Genomic DNA, 25,000 nt, shown 5'->3' on the forward strand with positions numbered 1-25,000 from the left:
AAAAAAAAAAAAAAAAAAAGACAAATTATGTTGTCAGAATAACAATTTGAGTAGAAATTCGTACTGAAAAATATATTTGATTTTCAATATGTTTCGGCATTTACTATGTGCCCCTTTTGACAGCAGCTCTCGAGCTGCCTTGGACCAGTTTATGTAAACCTGATGATCCATGTAATGCCAGCATGATTTGCGAGTGTTCCAAAGAGCATGTTGTGCGCTTCAATGAAATCTGACCTTTTGTACAAAAAAAAAAGAAAAAAGAAAAAAAGTGATGTGAAAAAATGGTTTGCTTACATTTGATTACTGACCTAGAATCAGTATTACATATTTGTTTAACCTAAATTTCTTAATTGAAATGTTCAAAATCCTAAAACTTTGTTTTTTGCTAGGTTTAAAAAAAGCCCCAGATTTCATATGTATTGTACTCTCATGCATTTGCCGGTGTTGTAGTAGTTGACACAATCTGACTCTTTTCAAAGGTATTCCACAACTGCACCTGTATTGGAGATTCGCCTTTCCCATATGCAAACATGTCAGCAGTGCTGGGCCAGTGCCCTCGCAAGAGTGATTGTGACTACATGTTTAAGTTCTACATGGCGGTGACAGTCATTGGTGCCTTTCTCTCGGCTTGTGGGGCCACACCAGGCTACATTATTCTGCTCAGGTAATGAATCTCCCCAAAATTGCAAAAAAAGACACCTTTGAGAGACTTAAATGTCTTTAAGGAATCCTATGTAATACAGTATGCTGGTCATTCTTTGTGCCTATTCATCCTCATGACACAATAATATGTTTCTTTATTGGTATATGCAGTGGTATATTCTGACTGAAGTCAACTAATATACTTCCACCCTGTTAAGGTCAGGGACATTATTAAAAATTAAATTATGTCTTATGGTATGTTATGTGAGAAGCCGGTTTAATATTGGGTTTAAAAATGAATATATGTCCTCATGACTGCTCTTTTCTTAGATCCATAAATCCAGAACTAAAGTCTTTGGCTCTTGGTATTTATACTTTGATTGTTCGGACTCTGGGTAAGAAGATCTCTTTCTTTCTCAACACAAGATTATTAAACAACAGAAAAAAGGTATCTTTAGCTGATCTGAGAAACTTTTCTAGGTGGCATTCCCCCTCCAGTTTATTTCGGAGCCTTGATTGACAGGGCCTGTCTGAAATGGGGCTCAAAACAATGTGGAGGGAGAGGAGCGTGTCGTATCTATGATTCTGGTGCCTTCAGGTTTGTAAATTTACACTGGCACTTGCAGAAATTCAACATTTTCATTCACACTTTTCCAAAATAATGCCATTAGTGATACAAAAAAATTTCATTTGCTAGATGGTCCGATATATCTGAGTAATGTCTGTATAAAGGCCTGTTCACACCAAGATCGATAAGTATTAAGATAACGATAAAGATATAGTTCTAAAAGTCGTTTTCAATATAAAAGAATAGCAGAGTCCACACCACAACTATAACGTCAAAGGCACAGAGAAACGATATAATTGGAATCACTTTCAAAACTATTTTTTTTTTCCAGCTGATGAACGATAAAAACATTGACAGCCAATCAGAATCAATCCTGCTGTAACAAGCTCGAGAATTTAAAGCGGCAGACGAGCGTGCACTTAGAATAAACGGACGATATCGTCCACTGGTGTGGATGCTAATCTTTATAGTTATCTTTATAGCTACCGTTCTTTGTGTAAATGAGCCACAGAGCCACAGTAGTTATGTATTGTAACAATGGAAAAATTATATGTCCTTAAATTTAATTTGATGAAAAGCTACTGTGACAACAATAATCCGTGATCCTTCTGAAAACATTCACATTCTAACTTGCCATGTATGTGAACCGTTTGCAGCTAGCAATTGCAATACAATTAGTGAATAGCTCTATCTTATTTCTTAGTGTATGAAGACAAATATAGGATAGGTACATGATGGCAAAGGTTATCTGAAGTCTTTCTCTGATTACATGCATGTTGCCACATGGACTTTCGTCATATCTTTCATCATAACTTTTTAAGGGGCAAAACACCAAAGTTGTATCATACCTTAGTGTTTTTGTTGTTGCAAAACTATTTTGTTAATGAATGACCAGAATAATCCTCAGAATCGTTTGAGGGTCTCTTGTTCAAGACCACTAGCGCCACCATCAGCTCAAAATTGAACTTTTCTGCAACTCTACAACAATTGGTGATACAAACACTGGTGGTGGTTGAGGAGAGACTCCCTCATGATTGTAAAGTGCTTTGGGAGTACAGCAATACACAATAAAGTGTATTTACAGTATATAAAAAAAATAAATAAAAAAAAGCCTTATTTAAAGGGGTCATATGACGTTGCTAAAAAGAACATTATTTTGTGTATTAGGTGTAATGCAATGTGTTTATGCGGTTTAAGGTTAAAAAAACACATTATTTTCCATATAATGTACATTATTGTTTCTTTCCTATGCACCGCCTTTCTGAAACGCGTCGATTTTTACAAAGCTCATCAGTCGGAAAAGCGAGGTGTGCTCTGATTGGCCAGCTATCCAGTGCATTTTGATTGGCCGAATACCTCAAGCGTGTAACGGAAATGTTACGCCCCTCACCATACGTCCTCTTTTGGAAGGCCAAACAAAGTAGTTTCGCTTTCACAACGAAACACACAGCGACTCCACAACATGGCAGTGGCGGCAACAGCAAGAATTAAAGTTACGCCTTCTGTCTTTGCGTGAACATTTGTGCGGCGTTATGCACATCTTCCCACATCGTGACGTCGACATGTGGGGGCGTGTTAGAATGAGCCGTTTTAAGTAGGAGTGGTTGACTCTTAACTTTTATTAAGAATATCTCTTTGGATTTGAGGCTTTAGTCTTTGCAACTTTACAGATCTTCTTTATGCACCAAGAGCTTGTAACACTCCAAAGAGAAAGGAAAAATTGAAATCGCATCATATGACCCTTTTAAAACCCTTTGTTCTAGAAAAGCTTTAATTACTGCCATGTTGACATTTTGTAGTCATGAAGTCTACAAAACTGCATACAAAACTTGCATAGATATAGAGATTCTTTCTTTCTTTTTTGTCCTGCAGAAACGCTTTCTTGGGTCTTATTTATGGCCTGTATTCCCTATCCTACATATTGTGGGGAGTCGTGTACATTAGACTGTCTCATCGCGAAAAGAAGCTTGCACTAAAGAACCAATTAAAAGCTCCAGAACAGGATGACAATGGTGTTTCTGCTGGCAACGGGAATACATCTTCAGCTACGGTAAAATGCAGCGAAAACCCAGACCAGGAGACCACTATCTGAAGTTATGCTTTCAAAGTCAAATGTGTGTATTGCACCAAAAAGTGTTAAAGGAGATTTCCATTTCCATGTAAAATTTTAAGGTTTTGGCCATGAAACTGTGATAATTTGTAAATTTATTGATTACATATACATATATTTGTATTTGTTATTTTTTACACATTTAAAGAACAACATTTAAGTAGTATCAAAACTAGAAAGTAATGTATTATACTCAAAGAAAACACTAGTTATGGATAATATGGTTCATCAGACCAGAACATTGTTACATAGAATTATCTGTTATCATGTCAGAACATTGTAAGCTCACTGTTTCATAGGAGTTTCTTGTCATGTCATGATGATATACATTGAGGTCACATATATCGTAACACTTTGTCATGTTTTATATGTATATATATGTTGTTTTGTAAAACCTAGTGAATTTCTGGATGGAACTGAATGCAACAGAAAGTAATGGACAGTATGTAAAGTACATGGAACATTGGAGTGTTTGGCAAAATTACTTATGAACTGTAATTGTGTACTTTATAATACTTAAAGGGGTCATATGATGCTTTTTTAAAGATCATTATTTTGTGTATTTGGTGTAACAGAATATGTTGACATGCTTTAATGTTCAAAAAACACATTATTTTTCAAATACTGTACATTATTGTAGGTCCTCTATGCCCCGCCTCTCTCAAACGCTTCGTTTTCTACAAAGCCCCCTCCTTCAGAGTCTTAACTTTGATAAAGAATATCTCTTTGGTTTTGAGACTTTAGTCTTTGCAACTTCAGGGATCTTATCTATGCACAATCAGCTTGTAACACTCCAAAGAGAAAGGAAAACTTAAAATCACCTATAACGGTAATTTTCTTCTGCCTTAGATGAATGGCTGCGTGAAGAGTTTCTGACTGGGAGGGGAGAATTAAACCAAACTAAATCTGAGAGGATTATCAGAGCATGATTATTGCACAGGTGTGCCTTAGGCTGGCCACAATAAAAGGCCACTCCAAAATGTGCAGTTTTACTGTATTGGATTTCAGCTTCCAGGAATTGTGTGAAGATCCTTGCAACATGGGGCCATGCATTATCATGCTGCAACATGAGTATATGTATATGTGGTCATTGTAATCCATGTTGATACCATTAAACACCATTGGTTAATTGCTGTATATATGTATTACTAATTTGAATCATTGATTCTCTTTCCATTATAACTTTTCTTCAAGATTTTTATTGTGGCCCTTTCCTTCGCCTACGTCTCCAAAACTCTGTGTGGGACCTACATGAAAAGCGCCATCACTCAGATTGAGAGGAGATTTTACCTTTCCAGCTCTGTTGTAGGCCTCATTGATGGAAGTTTTGAGATGGGTTTGTATATAGGTCCAAAAATGCCTCAACAAAAATTCCCCCCTAACTGCAAAAATCGTCTCAGTGTTACTAACCCAGTTCCCTGAGAAGGGAAGAAGACACTGCATCAGAGTTAACACTATGGCAACAGCAATGCAACACAGTGTCTCATTCCCTTCTCAAGGAACTGAATTGCATATATAACCCTGAGACAGTTAGTGGAAAGAGTTGACGCTATGGTAACTTTTAATACCCATACATACTGAAAGGATGCCTGCTCGCAAGCTGTGAATAGTCGGCTATTACACAAGCACACTTCTGGGGTACATAAATGAAACAACCTCTAAAGACTTGAGTTCCTGCGGTTGAATCCACATCCACATTATAAAATCTTATGAATGTGTGCGGAAAGGACCAGCCTGCTGCAGCACAAACACAAACGCCCCTCTTGGTAACGCCTGTGAATCAACCACATTAAGAGTTAAGTGGGGTCTGACACCAATGAAATGATATGGCGTGTCTCATAGACAAGTGAAATTGCATCTGAAAACCAATGTGATATTGGTGTGTTTGGAGGCAGCGGAACCTTGGTTGCGCCCCCCAAAGCAGACAAAGAGTTGATCGGTTTAATGCAACTGGCCTGAGCGATGGACATAAGGCCCGGACTGGACAACTTATTCAGCTTTTCATGCTCATGGATTTTGAATGGTGGATGGGAACTCACTTGAAGAATAATGGGATCAAATGATGATGATGGCACCTTTGAACATAATCCAGCCAAGGGTGCAATATCACCATGACCAGTCCAGGGGTGAAGTCAAGGGAGGAGGTGGCTACTAAAAGGGTCTGCAAGTCCCCTATTAGCAGAGCTACATTAAAGGGATAGTTTGCCCAAGAATGAAAATTACCCCATGATTTACTCACCCTAAAGCCATCCTAGGTGTATATGACTTTCTTCTTTCAGATGAATACAATAGGAGTTATAATTAAAAATGTCTCAACTCTTCCAAGCTTTATAATAGCAGTGAATGGTACACATTCACACGGCACCGGGGGGTTAATAAAGGCCTTCTGAAGCGAAGTGAAGCATTTGTGTAAGAAAATATCCATATTGAAAACTTTAAAACTTGTAATCTCTAGCTTCCGCTAACTGTTGTACGCACGTTCACGAGAGAGTGGCATTCCAGCAGATGACGTAGGATATAGACGTTGCCAAAGCTCTGGTGAGACATTTTTCTTTACAAATCCTCGTTTTATGCCTGTAATTCGTGACCAGTGTTAGGTTTTGCTCTCTCCTCTGTGCTTCCACATTTGTCCCTTCTTACCGTAGCTTGACTTCCATTCATACACATGCTAATGTGGGAAAGCGGTAACGCAAACTCATGCAAAGTTGTTCTGCATTTCGTCCCAAAGTTCAAGTTTGGAAAATTCTGACCTGCAAATTCATATCACGTGAAACCAACAGAAGATCGATACATCATGGCATGACCCCGTAGCTAAGTCAGCTGGTCAGAGTGAGCATCTGACAACCCCTACAAAACCCTACGCAAAAAACAGGATACAAGGGAGAGTTTAGCTCCAACCCTAATCAAACACACCTGAACAAGCTAAAGCTTCAGGATTACTAACGCTACAGGCAGGTAAGTTTTTTAATGGTTGGAGCTAAACTCTGCAGGACAGCAGCACTTCAGGACCGACGTTGCCTATCCCTGGGATACAGGATACACGTAAACCTTCAGGGTAGCAGGGGTCAGCCTTGCTGAGGGATGCTCTTGTAGGAATTCCAGTATTGAACCAACCAAGCGGCTGACTGGATTCATATGCTACCCTGAAGGTTTACGTGTATCCTGTATCCCAGGGATAGGAAATATCCTGAAGTGCCGATGTCCTGCAGAGTTTAGCTCCAACCCTTAAAAAAAACACTTGTTCAGGTGTTTGATTAGGGATTGGAGCTAAACTCTGCAGGACAAGCAACACTCCAGGATGTTTTCTATCCCTGCTGTATCCCTTGTATCCCTTCACACCATGATGCAAAGAGACGCTACTTAAGAGCATACTGTCTCATGGTGGAATGGTATCAACGACGTCAGTCGAGAGGCCAGAATAAATGAGCTGGTACTCAGGGGTCAGACCCATACTTTCCATATCTCTGATTGGAGTTGAAAGATTGACCCCCAGGCATGGGACAGGTCTCTCCTGGTTGGAATTTCCCAAGGAGAGCCTTCCAGGAGGGACACTAGATCCACAAACTAAACCCGTCTGGCCAAAACCTAGCTACTAGTAGCAGGCATACTCCATCCTGATGAATCCTCGTTAGAACTCCCAGGAGCAAAGCAATCGAGGCGTACAGATGTAGCCTCGGCCATGCCTGCACCATGGTATCCACCCCTAACAGAGGGGACAGTGGGTCGACAGATCCACTTCTTCTTGGCCATACTTCTGCCACATGGACTCCACTACTTGTGAAGAAAACCTACCAAGTATTTTAACATTTTTTAAGATGTTTTATTTTGGTTGCATTATTTTAAATGTAGTTTTACTGAAACATTATCTAACTGCAACCAAAACTGCTTTGCATTCGAGCAGTCTGACTAGAGATTTTTTTTTTCATATAGTACGTTTTTGTCCAAATTATCAACATAGGCTTATTAGAAGAATGTGCCACTACCTATATTTTGCAAAACTCCAAAAAATGTCCCTATGTATACTATACAGTTTGCTGCAGTTTCCAACTGTAAAGAACACTAGTGGCAGGAAAAAACACAAACTTTTATCCCTTTTCTCATAAATTATGATCAAAGAGGCAGATAACCAGATACATTGCACTTGCAATGCAGAGCACTCGGGTACGAGTCCTGTGAAACACTAGTAACGATAAAAGAGCTCCAAATTTGCAGAAGCCAGCTAAAATGGAAATGTCGCCACATACATTATTTTCCAGTGAGCCTGGGTTGCAATGAATAATCAGTGAATGGACCATGGTTTGTCTGTTCCATGTTAACATATATGCTTAATTGATTTAATTCTCTGAATGATTTTCTGTAGGCAACTTGCTCTTTCTGGCAGTGGTTAGTCATTTTGGGGCAAGACTACACAGGACGCGACTCATAGGGATGGGTTGTTTCCTCATGGCTATTGGCTCAGCTGTTACTGGGCTGCCACACTTTTTCATGGGGCGGTAGGTTCATATATGCATATTATCTCTCCACATTTAGCTAGTTTCTCATTTATTACAAAGTTGCTCATGTTTCTTTCTCTGTCTGTGTTGGTTTTATTTTTCAGGTACAAGTATGACACAGTGATAGAAGGCTCTCTAAACAAGACTGTCAGTATATCTCCTTGTCAGTATCCCATGGTTTCAAAGGCCTACTCAAATGTGCACATTCAGCCTTCTAATAACATTGGAACAGGTAACTACTCCACATTTAAAGTACCCCATTGCCTGATAGGCTTTCAGGAAGAAGAACTTGTTTAGCTTTCAGGATTTTAACAAGTGTTAAACATCAGTGTGTAACTCAGGACTCACAGTGAAAATATAGTTTCTTTCAACAATCTTTCAAAACAGAGTTGGCCAAGATAATCAAAAATGCATACTGAAAGTTCTAAGTGCTTCATTTTGCCACTTTAACCCTAGATTGTGTGAAGGACCCTGGATCTAGTTTGTGGATCTATGTGTTATTGGGTAATGCTCTCAGAGGAATCGGAGAGACACCAGTCACACCTCTTGGCATATCTTATATAGATGACTTTGCAAAAGCAGAAAACTCAGCATTTTACATTTGTAAGTCAAATTTGGATATCTTTTTAATCCCCTAGACTCTAGGACCTCTAGGTCAGAAACCCTAGTGAATTACAGCATATTGTATAATTTACATCAGCACAAAAAAAAAAAAAGAATTATGTTACCCACATCAACTTTATAGCTCTAACTGAATACCAGCTATTGTGTTGATATATACAGTAATTAAAACATAAAGTATCCAATATGTCTAATGAGCTTTGCAACCCTTATGGAAAAGAAGTGTGCTTAACTGTGTTGCAGTGTACTTCAAATATTAAAAATATATTTTAAAAATGTACCTGCAGATAATATAATATTAATGAAATTAAAGCTTAAGTGCATTTAGAGACAATACATTTAATTAATACACTTAAAGGTGCAATAGGTGATTGTCTTCAGAAACATTTTTTGTTATGCTGGTTGAAAGTCTCTTCACATCCCGATAGCAATCATTAAGTTAAGTGGTCTAAATGTCTTTGTCTGTATTTATATATTCTGTGGAAGGTGTAGGATCAAGAAATGTTCGTCTAATCAAAACGTTCGGTCCGAGCGTTTTAATATGCTGTCCTACCTGCCTGTCAACATATGTATCTGCATACCTCTGCGCACCCGGTTCGCGCAGACAGGATACGTCAGGCAATGGCAGACAAACATAAACAACCCGATCTTCCTTCCTGGTATTGTAGTACTTTCAAAGATTTCTCACCAGTGAATGACACATGATGTAGCCCAGCGGTTAATCTAGTCCTCGCGCCAGCTCGTTAGAAGCGAGCTACGTGCATGAACTGTGTGCCAATCCATATGATCCCTACACAGTGTTCATTGCTCCCCACTCCCTGAGCGGGGGCTGAAATTGGGAACCACTGATGTAACCTATTGTAGTAATGTTGTCTCTGGTCTGTGAGTGTAAATGCGTTCAGGGGGCGTGGCTTTGGACGGCGATTGCAGGAAGGGTGGGACGTTCGCTTTCAGTGCTATCAGGCTAAAGTTAGCATTTTCCAAGATCTCCTATTGTACCTTTAAGCAATAAAAACTTCAAATAATAATGGGAAAATAATATTTTTTCTTTATGTCCCTCCTTTTGCCTTTTCCCCCCTCTCTCTCTCTCTCTCTCTCTCTCTCTCTCTCTAATTCTTTCTGTAACTCTTGTTCACAGTTAACTAGTTTAGTACCTAAAACTAAAACTATATAAAAATAATGTGAAGTGGAATTAATCTAAAATTAAATTTAAAACTAAACAAACAAAAATTTGAAATATTTCTTTGGCAACTAACTGAAATACAGAATTAAAGGTGCAATAGGTGAATGTCTTTAGAAACATTTTTTGTTATGCTGGTTGAAAGTCTCTTCACATCCCGATAGCAATCATTAAGTTAAGTGGTCTAAATGTATTTGTCTGTATTTATATATTCTGTGGAAGGTGTAGGATCAAGAAATGTTCGTCTAATCAAAACGTTCGGTCCGAGCGTTTTAATATGCTTTCCTACCTGCCTGTCAACGTATGTATTAGCATACCTCTGCGCACCCAGTTCGCGCAGACAGGATACGTCATCAGCGCGTTCACGCACGCTGTGCAGACAGAGCGAGAATGCCAGAGAATCAACAACCCGATCTTCCTTCCTGGTATTGTAGTACTTTTAAAGATTTCTCACTGGTGAATGACACATGATGTAGCCCAGCGGTTAATCCAGTCCTCGCGCCAGCTCGTTAGAAGTGAGCTACGTGCATGAACTGGGTTCTGATCGATATGATCCCTACACAGAGTTCATTGCTCCCTACTCCCTGAACAGGGAAATCCGTTTAAGTTTACTTCACTTCGGAACATGGGCTGGAATTGGGAACCTGATGTAGCCTATTGTAGTAATGTTGTCTCTGGTCTGTGAGTGTAAATGCGTTCAGGGGGCGTGGCTTTGGACGGCGATTGCAGGAAGGGTGGGACGTTCGCTTTCAGTGCTATCAGGCTAAAGTTAGCATTTTCCAAGATCTCCTATTGTACCTTTAAGTAAACTTTTCAGTGCACTTTGTAATAATATCAAAGTTTCAATACATTTGAAATCATTGTTTTAATAGTCTTTTGTCATGCTTTGAAGAAGCACTTGTTAACTTACATGCATAACTTGATTATGATTTTAACTCTAGTGTGTTATTGAATGTTAAGTTAATATTAATATTAGTTAATATTTATTTAAATGCAACTTTATAATTACACATATGTCATGAACAGCAAGTTTCAGTAGAAATGACATGATGGTATATTTTAGTTTACTATAAATGTAAGTACATTCAGCAGTACACTTTAACCATATTTTAAAGATGAAGAATTATGAAATTACACATGAAGTTCACATAACTGCATTTTATATAAATATAAAATAATGCATTTGAAATATTTTGAATGAGATTTATGGCCTTTTAAATAACTTTTTTTTTTCAATAACCATGCATAACTGTTATTTTCTCCAAAATAAAACTTGTACATATATGCTGCTCACATAATATAGTAGCCCATTTGTGCTGATTACAGTGCAATCAGACTTTAGCCATGTAACGTTCTGTGTCAATGAACACACAGATGAAGGCTGACAGTCTTTAAAAAATCCACACAGGTAAATCCAGAAAGGGAAGGCTAGTGACACATACACATCAAAGTTAACTCAAGACCCGTCAAACTCAAACTGCACAGACACCAATATAAATAGACCGACCAAACAAGGATAATTAACAAGACACAGCTGAACATAATGACACAATCAAATCAATAACCATGTCAACGGAAAAAGGAAGCAAACAGAAAGACCAAACTAACCGAACTGTAGGCGCGTTTTCATTACAGATTTGTGCAAAACTTTGGCGATATTTTATAAATGTCGATAGAAAAGTATTGCGAAATGACAGCATTTCCATTAACCAATGTTATGCGACTAAAACTTAACCTTTTGCCTCTCGCGATAAGTCATGGCAACGGATTTTGACGGATTTTGGCTATATTTATTCAAAGGAGGCGTATGCGTGTATCTTTACAGAAGCAGCACAGAGAGCCGCTTCAGAAATGTGCGTGGCGCGGCTGGAATAAACACAAGCATTGACTAGAGTGGTCGCAATCAGCTTGTGGATGTATCAGAGCCACACTGCACCGCAGACGTGTGCAGTGTAAATTGTCTAAGCATTAATGGTAGGGAAAGCCCCTTATACTGGAGAGCGGCCACGTATGAAGTGTTTCTCGGAGGTTATAGTACAATGAAGAATGATCATATGACTTTTTGCATACGCCATGTGACCTGTAAATGCGAAAAAAACGTTTCCATTGCAGTTTTGCGAATTATTCCTTTTTTGCATTGCCTGGAAAAACCACCTCATGCGAGAGTAAAAACTTTTTTGCAATATATGGGTGTTTTTGTGTTTCCATTAGGCGTATTTTCAATTCGCAATTTCAATTTGCGCAATTTGAAGGGTAATGGAAACCTTGTGACAAGCCGTTTGTATTTTTATAAGGAAATGAAAAATGCACCAATGTCAGGGCATGTCAAAACTTCCCCAGGGCCCCAAAACACCCTCAGACCCTAGAGGGTTTACCTGTAATTTTGTATGAAAACATTACATTCTATTTTCACTCCTATATATTCTGTTAAACTATATAATTTCTGTAATAAGTACACTTATTTAAAAATAAAATAAATACGTAAACACACACACACACACAAACATGGGAAGAGCAACCCCAGAGCAACAAATTTCAATTTTCATTTTGGAATGTTTAATGAAAATCTCTCTTGTGATGTTTAGCGTGTCTTCAGACCATTATGCTGCTGGGTCCCATGTTTGGATTCCTACTGGGTTCCATGTGTGCCAAACTGTATGTGGATATTGGATTTGTCAGTGTTGGTACGCATCTGAATACTGAAAGTATCTGAATTCCAAACTTACTATCACAGGGTTGAAATATCATCATACTTTAGGGATAAGCTAATGGTTAGCAGCAATAAATTGCTATATATACTGTGGTGGTATTTGCTAGGTATGACCTATAATATAGTTTAAATGTTGTATCATGTATGTATTTTTTTCCCTTTCCCCTGCAGATAGTGTGACCATCACTCCACAGGATGCACGCTTGATGGCTGGGCTTCTTTGTGTCATCTGCCATCTTAGTACTTGCTGGTGTTCCTTTTTGGTTCCTACCCAGGTCTTTACCCAAACAAGGAAAGGAAGGGAAGGACAACTCTAATGTGGATCAGGACAACAAGGAGCAACCTGTCCTCCCAAACACACACTCAGTGAACCTGGCCGACATTGCAAAAGGCAACGTCCTTCCCACTTTTTAACAAATCCATTATTGTTTGAACTTTTTTCTATTCACATCCTCTTTAAAACTAACAAATTTGTGTTAGAAATGGCAGTACTTTACCAGGAGTCACTCCAATTTGTAACACAGGTAGCTTTTATATAAGTCTTAAAGATGATTACATGTTTTACATGAAGTTAAGTTAACATCTATCAAATCTTTACGAAAAAGCTCACTTCATTCTCTGTATTCTGTTATGTAAATGTTAAGGATTCCTGCCTTCCCTGAAAAAACTCATGTGCACTCCTGCATACTTCCTGTTGCTGTGTGGGATTGTTTTGAAGTTCAACTCTTTCATCGGCTTGCTCACCTTCAAAGCCAAATACATGAAGAAACAGTTTGGCCAGTCTGCATCAACACGATAGGCACGATGATTACATGTTTTACATGAAGTTATGCTAACGTCTATGCAAATCTTTATGAAAAAGCTCACTTCATTCTCTGTATTCTGTTATGTAAATGTTAAGGATTCCTGCCTTCCCTGAAAAAACTCATGTGCACTCCTGCATACTTCCTGTTGCTGTGTGGGATTGTTTTGAAGTTCAACTCTTTCATCGGCTTGCTCACCTTCAAAGCCAAATACATGAAGCAACAGTTTGGCCAGTCTGCATCAAGAGCAAACTTCCTTATTCGTAAGAACCCTTCCAAGTAAATGTTGAGGCAGGCAGTTGATTGTTTCATTTAATGTCTGGTCTTCATTCAGTGTCTTCAGTTGTGCTTATAAACAAACCCTACAATTTTGAAATCTATAGGGTTTGTGTAAATTTAATATTTGTAAATATACCAAAATAACAAAATGTCATTTTATGCAACAATTATTTTATATACTTACAAAACTTTTTTTTTTTTTTTTCAATGTTATTCCAGTTAATCCCTTGTGAAAAAGGTCTTATCGACTTATCGACCATATTTTTGTTTTTGATGTGACAGGCCATAAACCTACTTAAAATGCAACCATATTTGGTGCAAATTCATCTGTCACACCGAACCCAAGAACAACCCAACCATACAGTGTAACACACTCCGAGAAGCGCGTCAGGTTTGACATTAATTGAAACTAAAGACATGTCATGTCCCGCAGGTGTCCTGATCCTGCCTGTGGTTGCTGTGGGAATATTCTTGGGTGGTTTGTTAATGAAAAGATACAAGTTAAGTGTCGTGGCAGGGGCTCAGCTCTCCTTCATCACCTCCTTCACGGCCTTCCTTCTCCTCCTCCTCCTCCTCCATTTCGGCACAAAGTGTGACAATGTGCCTGTGGCAGGGCTCACTGTGTCCTACAATGGGTAAAGTATTTGTATACTTCTGCAAGTCAGCAGTTCTGAAAATGTAGGATATATTGTAAAGAGAAATCTCGTTCATTTCCTCACTTTTAAATCTCTCAAGTTTCTTTCCTTCCTTCTTTCTTTCTTTCTTTCTTTTTCTCTGCATTCCACAGACAGTCTTGCCTGTATCATTGATGCAGAAGATTTGTTGTTTTTTCTCTCTGTTCTACACACAAAACTATAATTTGGCTCAAGAGTATTTGTTGTACAGCACACAAGTTGTATGCCTCACTTTTATGATAATTTATGTGGTTTTTAAAGTTGTGTTACAATTACCATCCTCTCAAGCATATCCTTATGGGTTACATGAATAAAAAATGGACATTGTAGTGTATAATTTTATATGATATGAAATACTTGTTTTCTTTTGAATCTACTTTTTTTTAGTAGATTTTTTTTATAAAAATGACCCTCTAACACTAGCGTTGTCATGGATGTGTTCCTGTGTCTCCTACGTACCCCTGGTGTTTGGATTATTAAAAGACTGTGGTTTGAGCTATCTCCGTGTCTCCTCGTTCTGTGCTCCGAGTGAATTGTGACAGAAGAACCGACCTAAAGAGTTACCTCCGTTTGTACCCTCCGTTTTGTTTCCGTTTTTCTCCCAGTGTTTTTCTTTCCGTTGTGTCCCCATGGATCCCTTCACTCGCCCCGAATTCCTCCTCCTCCTGCTGGAGCAGGGAGACAAAGCTCTCGAGGACCATACCAAACTGTTCCTCCCGGATATCCGTCCTCCTCCGGAACCTCCTCCCAAGTTCACACCCATTCCCCTCCCCATGTTGTTTCTACGGTGCGAGGACGCACCTTCCGGGAGGGGTGTTATGTCAGGGTTATGGACCTGTCTGTGTGTGTTTTTGCTCCATGTGACCCAGTTTCTGTCTCCCGTTGATTGTGTTAATTTGATTCCAGGAGTGTCTAGTTCTTCCCCCAATTATCCTGTGTTTAAAAGCCCTAGTCCTTTCAGTCAGTGTTTGTCGGTTCTGAATGTCATTCCATGTGTTCCTGTGTCTCCTACGTACCCCTGGTGTTTGGATTATTAAAAGACTGTGGTTTGAAGCTATCTCCGTGTCTCCTCGTTCCGTGCTCCGAGTGAATTGTGACAAGCGTTCTCTATTCGTTTTCTATTCTATCTACTTATTTTCTTTTTATTTATTATTTAAAAAACCTTGCTACGTGTACTGAATTAGACTAACCAAGACTTTTCACAATAATTACATGTTAGTGCTCTTTTGTTAGCTTTGATTGCTTCAATTGTTCTCACTTTGTTAGTCGCTTTGGATAAAAGTGTCTGTTAAATGAATAAATGTAAATATATTTATAGTATATTTTATAATGACCATGAAAATCAGTGTTGCTATTTAATAAATTACTTTTGGATAAAATTAAAAAAAATCTAGTTTCAAAGGGGGATTTGACAAAACAAAAAAACAAAACAATTGAGAACCACTGCTATAAATGAACACTGGCTCTTAGCCAGAATATTGTGTCTCCAACTGGAAACAATCCCCAATCTCTGAATTCCTCCTCAGGACCCCTGGAACATCACAGGATGAGCGCTCACTCATGTCTCAGTGTAACCAGAACTGTTCCTGCTCTACATCTGAATGGGATCCTGTGTGCTCTGACAGTGGCATTACATACGTGTCACCCTGTTTGGCAGGATGCACCACCTCCACTGGACAAGGCAAAAACACAGTATAATTTGATCTAGCTAAAACTGCACTTTTCCAAACCTTAGGCACACAAGGTGTATCGTAAGTATGATCACACTTCATTTTAAGGTCCAATACTCGCCATTAACAACCATTAACTACGACTTTTGCTTCAATAAACTCCTAATTTGCTGTTTATTTTAATAGTTAGTAAGGTAATTGTTAAATTTAGGGATTAGGGATGTAGAATATGCTCATGCAAAATATGTGCTTTATAAGTATTAATAAACAGCCAATATGTTAATAATAGACATGCTAATAAGTAACTAGTTAATAGTGAGAATTGGTCCCTATACTAAAGTGTTACTGTAAGTATATGTCACATACTATAATTTGCAATAATAATTTTGTTTGCATTTGATGGTGGCAGGTTTTTCACAACTGCAGCTGTGTGTTAACCCCCTCACCAGCAGAGGGCAGCAGATCTGTGTCTCTGGGACAGTGTCCTCATGGGCCAGGATGTACCCGGAGTTTCACCTCTTACATGGCGGTGTCTGTCCTCAGCTCCTTCATCAACTCTCTGAGCACTACTCCTGGATACATGATCATTATACGGTCAGTTACCATCAGGATAGAATAGTTACTAGTCTTTTGTTAAGCAAGAATTGTGGCAGTGAGTTTTGCCCAGGCAAGTACTCTCACATTTTCGTATTTATATTATTAAATTTGATAATACTGTATTTGATGGTTCCCCAACAGACATTTTATTGACTATAAGTAACTTTGCAAATACATGTACCATCAAAACAAAGTGTAATATTAAATTTTATCAAATTAAATATTTAAATATTTAATTTGACAGTTATTACATTTAAAGGGTTAGTTCACCCAAAAATGCAAATTCTGTCATTAATTAGCCCTCAAGTCGTTCCAAACCCGTATGACCTTTGTTCATCTTCGGAACACAAATTAAGATATTTTTGATGGAATCTGAGAGCTCTCTGACCCTACCATAGACAGCAAGGATATTACCACGATCAAGGCACAGAAACATAGCAAGGACATCGGTAAAGTAGTCCATGTGACATCAGTGGTTCAAACGTAATTTTACAAAGCAGCAAGAATACTTTTTGTGCGCAAAGAAAACAATAATAACGTAATTTATTCAACAATCCTTCTCCCCGAGTTACCGTCTTCCGCCATTTTGGAGAGTACTCCAGAGCGTAATCAATGTAATCAACGTTGTTTACGTTGAGCATGCGCACGCTTTCTACTGAACGTAAACAACGCTGATTACTTTCTGGGGTAGGCCTTTTCTCCAAAATGGCGGAAGACGGTAACTTGGGGACAAGAATTGTTGTATAAATTATGTTATTATTGTTTTCTTTGCGCACAAAAAGTATTCTCGCTAAAATTAAATTATGTTTGAACCCCTGATGTCACATGGACTACTTTACCGATGTCCTTGCTGCGTTTCTGTGCCTTGATCGTGGTAGTATCCTTGCAGTCTATGCAGGGTCAGAGAGCTCTCAGATTTAATCAAAAATATCTTAATTTGTGTTCTGAAGATGAACGAAGGTCTTACGGGTTTGGAACGACATGAGGGTGAGTAATTAATGACAGAATTTTAATTTTTGTGTGAACTAACCCTTTTACTTTTAAACTGCTTTCTACTTTACAAAATTACTTTCAGATGCATTTTCAGATCTAAAAGATGAAAGATATTTACTGTATATTACATATGTTTTTAGATGCATCACACCTGAGCTAAAGTCACTGGCTTTGTGATGCGAACACTAGGTACAAGTAATACAGTAAACAATAAGTCATAAGCTAGGCAATATTTTAGTTTATATTATGTTTTGGATAAACTGCATTAATGTCTAATATTTTTCTGGAGGTGGTATTCCTGCTCCTGTATATTTTGGAGCTCTCATTGACTCAACGTATTTAAAATGGGGAATAAAGAGCTGCGGGGGCAGAGGAGCCTGTCGTATGTACGACTCAAATATGTACAGGTGTGTATGTGTGCTTGTAATTATATACCATTGTCTTTATTAGAATACAAAAATGGAGGAAAAAGCCACTGATAATTACAGTATAAAGTTTTTAAGTACCCATGTAGATATATTGTCAGAGTCCTAAGCTCACATTTGAAAAACAAATAGGATTGTATGTGCAGCATGAAAGTCTTAATGTTCTGTTTTCAGAGTGATCTTCTTGAGCCTGACTACATGTTTAAGTGGATGTTCCTACTTCTTCATCATTGCTGTCATTGTACTTCTGCGGAAGCAGTTTAGAAAAGAAGAAGTCAAAGCATTGCAGCAAACAGCCAGCAAGCAAAATGAAACCGAACTTCAGTCTCCAGAGATGTGCCATCCTGACGGATCCAAAACTGATACCGGTCCCAGAGAAAAAACAGAAAGCACCAATACTGAATGCTAGCGATGAGCTATCATCTTTTGTAGCTCTTTCAGGGAATTTAGGAGACAGTGCTGACACTGTAAATTAATGGCAGAAGAACTGCTAATAAAATCAATGACCAGGGCTGTGTTTCCCAAAAGCATCTTAAGCCTAAGTTGATTGTAGCTCCATTGGTTTCAATGGGTCAACGATGTACTTAAGCTTACGATGCTTTTGGGAAATGCAGCCCAGGACAGCAGACCATAAGGAAACCAGCGCAAGCCATAACACTCTTTATGCTCTACTGTACTTTGTGTTTCATGATCCAGAGTTTGTACCTCTTAATAAATGTATTAGAAAAAAATAAATCTCAGTTCTTTTTGTAGTGAATTTGCTTTCACCAACCTAGGGAGGTGAAATAGTGTAGTGATGGTTACTCACGTCACCAATAACGTTATGATTTTTGGATCACGTGTTACTTAAGGTGTGATTATGAGTACATCACATAAGAAAGATTGGTGGGATCTCAAACTTGTAGAACCTCTTTCTGTATCATCAACACAAGGAAGACACAAGTGTAATAAAATAGATTGTATTAACAAAAGATAGACAAGAGTAATCAACAGCTGCTAAAGGAATACCATAAACGAAAAAGGAATAAAGTGCATAAGTTGCATAAAATGCAAGTGATTATGTTGGGTGTTGATATGTCGGTGCTACCGTCAAGTTAATTCTTTGTCGTCTAATTTTTTTATCTTAAAATCAATTTTATACACCATCATTTTCGTTTCTATAACGTGTGAATATATCCCCTATCGTATTCTACAACAAAAACAATCAGAGCGCCTTACATTATCTGGAAAGAAAAATTGTTTCTACTCTGAAACAAATAAGCTGAAGAACCTTATTATGCATCAAACAAATATGTGAAAGATTATTAGTTATCAACTGCAATCAGCTATATAACATCTAATGCAGTGTTTCTCAACCCTGGTCCTGAGCGCCCCCCAACACTGCACATTTTGTATGTCTCCCTTATCTGACACCCATTTCAGGTCCTGGAGTTTCTTTTAATGAGCTAAAGAGTTGAATCAGGTGTGTTTGATTAGGGAGACACACAAAATGTGCAGTGCTGGGGGGCGCCCAGGACCAGGGTTGAGAAACATTAATCTATTGTAAATTAGAAAAGTCATATACTGATAACATACAACAATGCCAAGGTCTCTGGAAGAGGTTTGTATAAGTGATAGTTACGTTCTCTGTGGTTGAGTGAGCAGTCCGGTAGCGGTGACTTCATCCACTGGTTGTGCTGGTAACGATGCAGTGGGGAAAGGAGCAGGAATCCGTTTCAACAGCCTTGGAACACAAAGCACTGTAGGATGCTGATCTCCTGGAGCACCAAAGGGTCCTAAAATCTGGAACACACAGATGTTGCCCTGGAGTAGGTGCAGAAGGTTCTTGCCTGGAACACGCAAGCAAAAGTACCTTGAAGTGAAGGTTTGCTCGCCGGAGCGTAACCTTGTTGCAAAGGTCTGTGTGTCTTCTGCCTCTCTGGGCTAGAGACTCAGAACTTGGTCCTCTCCTTGAGGCTCAGAACATGGTCGTATCTGTTGCTGCCTCACAATCTGGAGACTCAGGACTTGGTATCTGTTATTGCCTCTTCCTGCATGGGCCAGTGGCTCAGAACGTTGATGTTTCTGTCCCTCAGGATGGAAGACTCAGAAAGGAGTTTGATCTGCTATTGTCTCACACTTGCGGGGCTCAGACTCAGAAAGTTTGTGTCTGTTACAGTCTCACCTTCACAGGCCAGAGACTCAGAACCGAGGTGTTTCTGTTAGTGTCTCTCTGGACGTGCTGGAGACTCAGAACTTGTTGATCTGTTACTGTCCATTCCCTTTCGGGACTCAGACTCAGAACTTGTTGATCTGTTAGTGTCCCTGCCTTCGCAGGACTCAGACTCAGAACCTGCTCTGTTAGTGTCCTTTCCCTGACAGGACTCAGGAAGGACTCAGAACTTTGGTGTTTCTGTTAGTGTCTCTCTGGACAGAGGTTGATCTGTTACAGTCCTTTCCTTGACAGGACTCAGACTCAGAACTGAGGTATCGGTTGCTGTCTCACCTGTAGTGGGCCGCAGGCTCCGACTGGTTGTGTCTGTTGCTGCCTTCCCTGAAACAGGACGGAGACTCAGAATGGACGGCCAAGCACACATTTAGAAAAGTGTCATTAAAGTTTTAACAATGCATCATTCACTTACCAAACCACAACCAGAATACCTTTGGCAATATTTCGAACGCTTTAAGTCCAAACATGATGGAAGAAGATTGAACTGTCATGCATGCATTCATTTGTCCATTAACAGCTGAGTTTGCGCAAGATGTTGCACTACACATTGCTGTCACTGAGAATACTTATTTCTCTGAATAAGTATGAGATGTGTGTTGTAGTTTGCTTCAGTTTAATGTTTGAGAACATAGTTATGAATGGATTTGGATGGAACTCTGTGATCTCTCTTTGTTTCACCCACTGCTATTTATTGTTTTTGTTGTGGCCTGTTCAAATTAACTATGATGATAAACATATTAGCATTTAACTGACGATAACATTGCTAATTCAAAGAGAATTCTTTAGTTGTGCTATTATAGTATTATTCAGTTACTATTATAGTTTGTGTTTTGAATAACATTTTTTTGCTTTCACTTTTACATTTTAGTCAAATTTTAGTAATTATTTTTGTGTTTTTGGCATTTAAATATATATATATATATATATATGTGTGTAAACATCACTCTGAAAGTGTTTCCAACAATAATGTTCCTCTGTTGTCCTTTTATATTTTTAAAACTTTATGGATTTAGATATGGCTTTTGTTGTGAACTGGTCTTGTGAACCAGCGATCTTCTTTACAGTCTACTTCCCATTGAAGACTTTTATGACATAAAATGAAACACCTTTATGTAGTAAATGTATCTGAACAGGGGAAATAATTTATTTTAAAAAATGGCCACAGTTTAACTGCAGTGAAGTCACAAATTAATAAAGCATGCTTACATAATAAGTTGTGTAAAAAGGGTTGCCTGTAGAGATCAAAAATGGTCAGGTCTGTCAGTTTCAGCAAACTGTCCATTATTGCTAAAGGTTTGCTGCTGGTTGACCAGTGAAGCGTTGTAAACCTGTAGCAGTTATTTGTAAGAAAGTGGCAAAGAAAGATTTCTTTGCCAACATTTACCACATATTAACTGCAAGTTTACCCTAAGTTTACTTTTTTAAGGCAAATAATGCACACGTGAATGCACACACATCACTAAAAACAGAGAGACTGCCAGCATACACATTGCACCATAAATAAGTAGATATGTGTTGGTTGGTGTCACTCTGTGTTCTTGTTGGTTGGTGTTTGTTAAATGCTGTTAATGTCTCATCTTATTTTAATTGTCTCTGTTTAAAAATTTCTTGAGTTTTATACATTTCGCCATATAAACACTTGACACAATTGGGCACATTACAAACTGTACTGTACAGGTTGATCTACAATTGGGTTAAAGGTTTACTCAGTGCTAGTTAATGACAAAATGTAAATGTACATATAAAGTCGCATTTAGAGATTGCTCATTTGGAAATATTTCTACATTTTAGTGCCTCCTCTCTATGTGAAGGAACCACTGGATATGTGAGTGTTTTAATATCATTCAAATATTATATTTTAATGTTTGTTTGCATTTGATTACAATGTATTTTTCTTTTGGACCACCTCTGAAGTGAATACATTGGCATATTGGAATATATATCCTCCTGACTACCAGGAAAAAACAGTATTGTGAATTTAGTATTTTGTCATGTCATTACATTGTTTAGAGCATAAGAAAAATTTTGGAAAATAAAATTGAAAAGGCAAAAAGAGTGGGATTTTTGTTTTAACCAGAAATCAATTTCCATTTTTTATACCAAACTTTATATAAAGATGATTCTCAACTATGTTATGAAAGATATTTTTAAAAAACTTTTTTCTTTATGCAAAATGTGTGTAAAATGGCCATAAACAAATTTTCCATTATATGCAATGTATCTATAAACTGTATCTAATTTGCATATTAATTTGTTTTTGGGGCAACATAGAATGAACAAATAAGTGCAATAATGGGAGTAATAATTAGCAAGATTTTCATAATAATATCTAATATTTAATAGGAATATTGATATATAATTTTTTCTCTATTCGTTTGTTGTGTCTCCCAAAATGTGTAATAAACATGCTTTAAGTCCTGGTGTATTCTACAGTGGACATGAATGAAATCGACGTCCTGCTAAATGAATGTCAGCCATATTTAAAGACCAAGGAGAGGGAGTGGTCATGGTGAAACATCCAATCATTTGGTATCTCTGGAAAGCCCTGAATGTGCTCTGTACAGGACATCCAGACTTAAAACTGTGACATGTAACGTCTCAGAGAAATCGTTAAAACATAATGTCCTCTACAGTGGACAAAACTCCATAGCTGGTAGTCAGGATGATATATATATATATATATAGAGAGAGAGAGAGATCAAAAATTAGACACATTACATTAGACACCAAGGCAGTTTAACAGTAACAAAATTGTTCATGATTTCATGATTTTGCACCTCTTTCATGGCTCATAGTTCATCATGACAGTGGAGGGCAGTCCAGACAGGTCCATTGAGCCCAGAACAATTGAGTACTCAGGTCGCAATCAGAAAACACCTCAAACTAAATGCTGTTCTCCAACTCTAAAGGCAAGAGACATTGTTTTTGACAATATGCCACAATCTAAGTTTAATTAAACCACTATAAGCTGATCATTTGTTTTAATGGTGAAAAATAATGGCTATAGCTAAATATTTCTGACAAATACTATGATAAATTCTGATGTAACAACAACAACAAGACTATAAAATACTCACTTAATCTCTCTTCTGCCCTTGTGTCTGCAAAGATCTTTATTGGTTTACTTGCCTTCTGTTATTTCACAAAATCCCTGACGGGGGCTTACACCAAAAGTACCATCACTCAGATTGAGAGGCGGTTTGAGATCCCAAGCTCTACTGTTGGCATCATCGATGGCAGCTTTGAAATGGGTGAGTGGTGATGTGTTGAGCTCCAGTGAGAAATGAGGGACGGGGTTCAGCCATTAGAGCACTTATACCAGTGAGTCACACCGTTGATGCTTTAATGTGACGGAAAGGCCGTTCATACTTTAAAAATGGGATATTTGATTGATGGTATGCTGTGAAACAAAATATAACTTGTTAAATAACATAACATTTGCTTGCAGGTAATTTGTTGGTCATTACTGTTGTTAGCTACTTTGGCGCTAAGTTTCATAGGCCCAAGATCATTGGAGCAGGGGTCCTGTTGATGGGTGTAGGGACACTATTAATGGCTTTACCTCAATTCATCATGAGCCAGTGAGTAACATTTATCAGTCAATGACAAACTGAGTGTCCACAATGAAGAATAGGAAAGATCCCTTAAACATCTAACTTAAAACACACGTGCAAATCCTTAGAAATGTTCTTTTTGTATTCATGTTCAGTTTCACATGGTTTTGAAAAACTTTTATAACATTTGCAAGAAAAGTTCCTGGTTAATGACTCAAAAAAAGAAAAAAAGTCATCTGTAGATCCTCATGATAGTTCTATCACGCTTTGACTATATACCACCCAAATTAACTTTAATTCAGATACTAAAAACATGTCCATCATAAAAGAGATGTATTTAAGCCATTGTGTTCATTCAAAGGTGCTCTTTTTAGGCAATAAGTATAGATAATATGTAATTTTGTATTTTTTTTTCTGTCTGTTTTTCTGACAGATACAAGTACGATACAGCTGCCGCCCACGGTAATGATGCTGATAATTTCACAGTGAGCTCCACATGCTCATCTGACAACCAGAGTACTGTTCAACAGCTTGTTTCCGGTAATATGTGGTGAATATGTGAGAACGCATGTTGGATATTGTAATTGTAAAATGCAGTAAAATACCTAACAGAGCACACTATATGGGTTGAATAGGGTGTCTAAAAGGGGAAGCGGAAAGCTCACCCACGTGGGTGATTGTACTGTTTGGAAACATTTTGCGTGGCATTGGGGAAGCCAGCATCGGCCCTCTGGGAATGTCATTCATAGATGATTATGCACGCCCAGAAAACTCTGCTTTTTACATTGGTGAGAAAATGATTGTTTTTCTTATACACACATATATATATATATATATATTATTATTTATTTTATTTTTTTGATCATATCAAAGCTACCCATGTTTCACATGTGATTTAGTTTATTTTGTTATATTTTTCTTTTCTGTAGGTTGTCTGCACACACTTGGAGTGATTGGGCCAATTTTTGGTTACTCACTTGGATCTCTGTGTGCTAGTCTCTTTGTGGACATTGGCTTAGTGAATCAAGGTGAGTTAAAATTGGTATACTGCCAAATTAAAATACATCCCACCTTAGTAGTCACTCACAAAAAAAAGTATCAACAAGAAGAAAAATATTACTTTCTTTGCTATGACATTTACCATGGTAGTACTTACTCTTTAAAGTACCGGAGTATCATGTAAATACCATGGTACATGAATATAGTAATGGACCAGGGTAGGGTCAGAGAGTCTGTTGGGTCTGGAGCAGAGGACCACACTGTTTAGCACCGGTTGAGCAGAAGACCATGGGGAGTAAGAGGCCTAGGGAGATCTGAAGGAACCAGAGGACTTGCAGGTGGCTTAGGAAAACCCAGTGGAGCAAGAAAACCCAGATAGGCCATCAAACTAGGATGACTCAGGGATTTTAGCTAAGTGGGCAATGAAAGAGAAGACTTGGGAAGATTTGAACAGGAGAGTAAGAATGCTCTGG

The 25,000-nt window shown here is 38.2% G+C and overlaps 3 protein-coding genes and 1 pseudogene across 5 annotated transcripts in view; all 4 read left to right on the plus strand.

Moving 5' to 3' along the window:
* LOC107726840 (solute carrier organic anion transporter family member 1C1-like) overlaps positions 1-3,860 on the plus strand; it is a 16,000-nt gene extending 12,140 nt beyond the window's left edge. For all 3 annotated transcript variants that reach the window (XM_016536543.1, XM_016536542.1, XM_016536544.1), the window contains 4 exons: positions 480-664; positions 973-1,037; positions 1,123-1,240; positions 3,083-3,860. In XM_016536543.1, the coding sequence (XP_016392029.1) occupies positions 480-664; positions 973-1,037; positions 1,123-1,240; positions 3,083-3,302 (588 nt within the window). In that variant the 3' untranslated portion in view covers positions 3,303-3,860. The remainder of the gene's footprint in view (positions 1-479; positions 665-972; positions 1,038-1,122; positions 1,241-3,082) is intronic.
* Positions 3,861-4,245: 385 nt separating this feature from the next.
* On the plus strand, positions 4,246-17,517 carry LOC107726824 (solute carrier organic anion transporter family member 1C1-like; annotated as a pseudogene).
* LOC107726830 (solute carrier organic anion transporter family member 1C1-like) lies at positions 17,487-18,330 on the plus strand. Its single transcript, XM_016536531.1, has 3 exons — positions 17,487-17,529; positions 17,630-17,747; positions 17,940-18,330. Exons 1-3 carry the CDS (start codon positions 17,517-17,519, stop codon positions 18,172-18,174), a joined length of 366 nt encoding a protein of 121 aa, XP_016392017.1. The 5' UTR covers positions 17,487-17,516; the 3' UTR covers positions 18,175-18,330.
* A 4,797-nt stretch (positions 18,331-23,127) lies between these two features.
* The window catches only part of LOC107726825 (solute carrier organic anion transporter family member 1C1-like), a 6,052-nt gene continuing 4,179 nt past the window's right edge, over positions 23,128-25,000 (plus strand). The window contains exons 1-5 of the mRNA XM_016536525.1: positions 23,128-23,225; positions 23,423-23,555; positions 23,962-24,068; positions 24,164-24,316; positions 24,458-24,556. Coding sequence (XP_016392011.1) covers positions 23,222-23,225; positions 23,423-23,555; positions 23,962-24,068; positions 24,164-24,316; positions 24,458-24,556 — 496 coding nt within the window. The 5' untranslated portion in view covers positions 23,128-23,221. The remainder of the gene's footprint in view (positions 23,226-23,422; positions 23,556-23,961; positions 24,069-24,163; positions 24,317-24,457; positions 24,557-25,000) is intronic.

The sequence above is a fragment of the Sinocyclocheilus rhinocerous genome, unplaced genomic scaffold (assembly GCF_001515625.1).
Source record: "Sinocyclocheilus rhinocerous isolate Xijiao unplaced genomic scaffold, SAMN03320098_v1.1 scaffold155, whole genome shotgun sequence".
NCBI lineage: Eukaryota > Metazoa > Chordata > Actinopteri > Cypriniformes > Cyprinidae > Sinocyclocheilus > Sinocyclocheilus rhinocerous.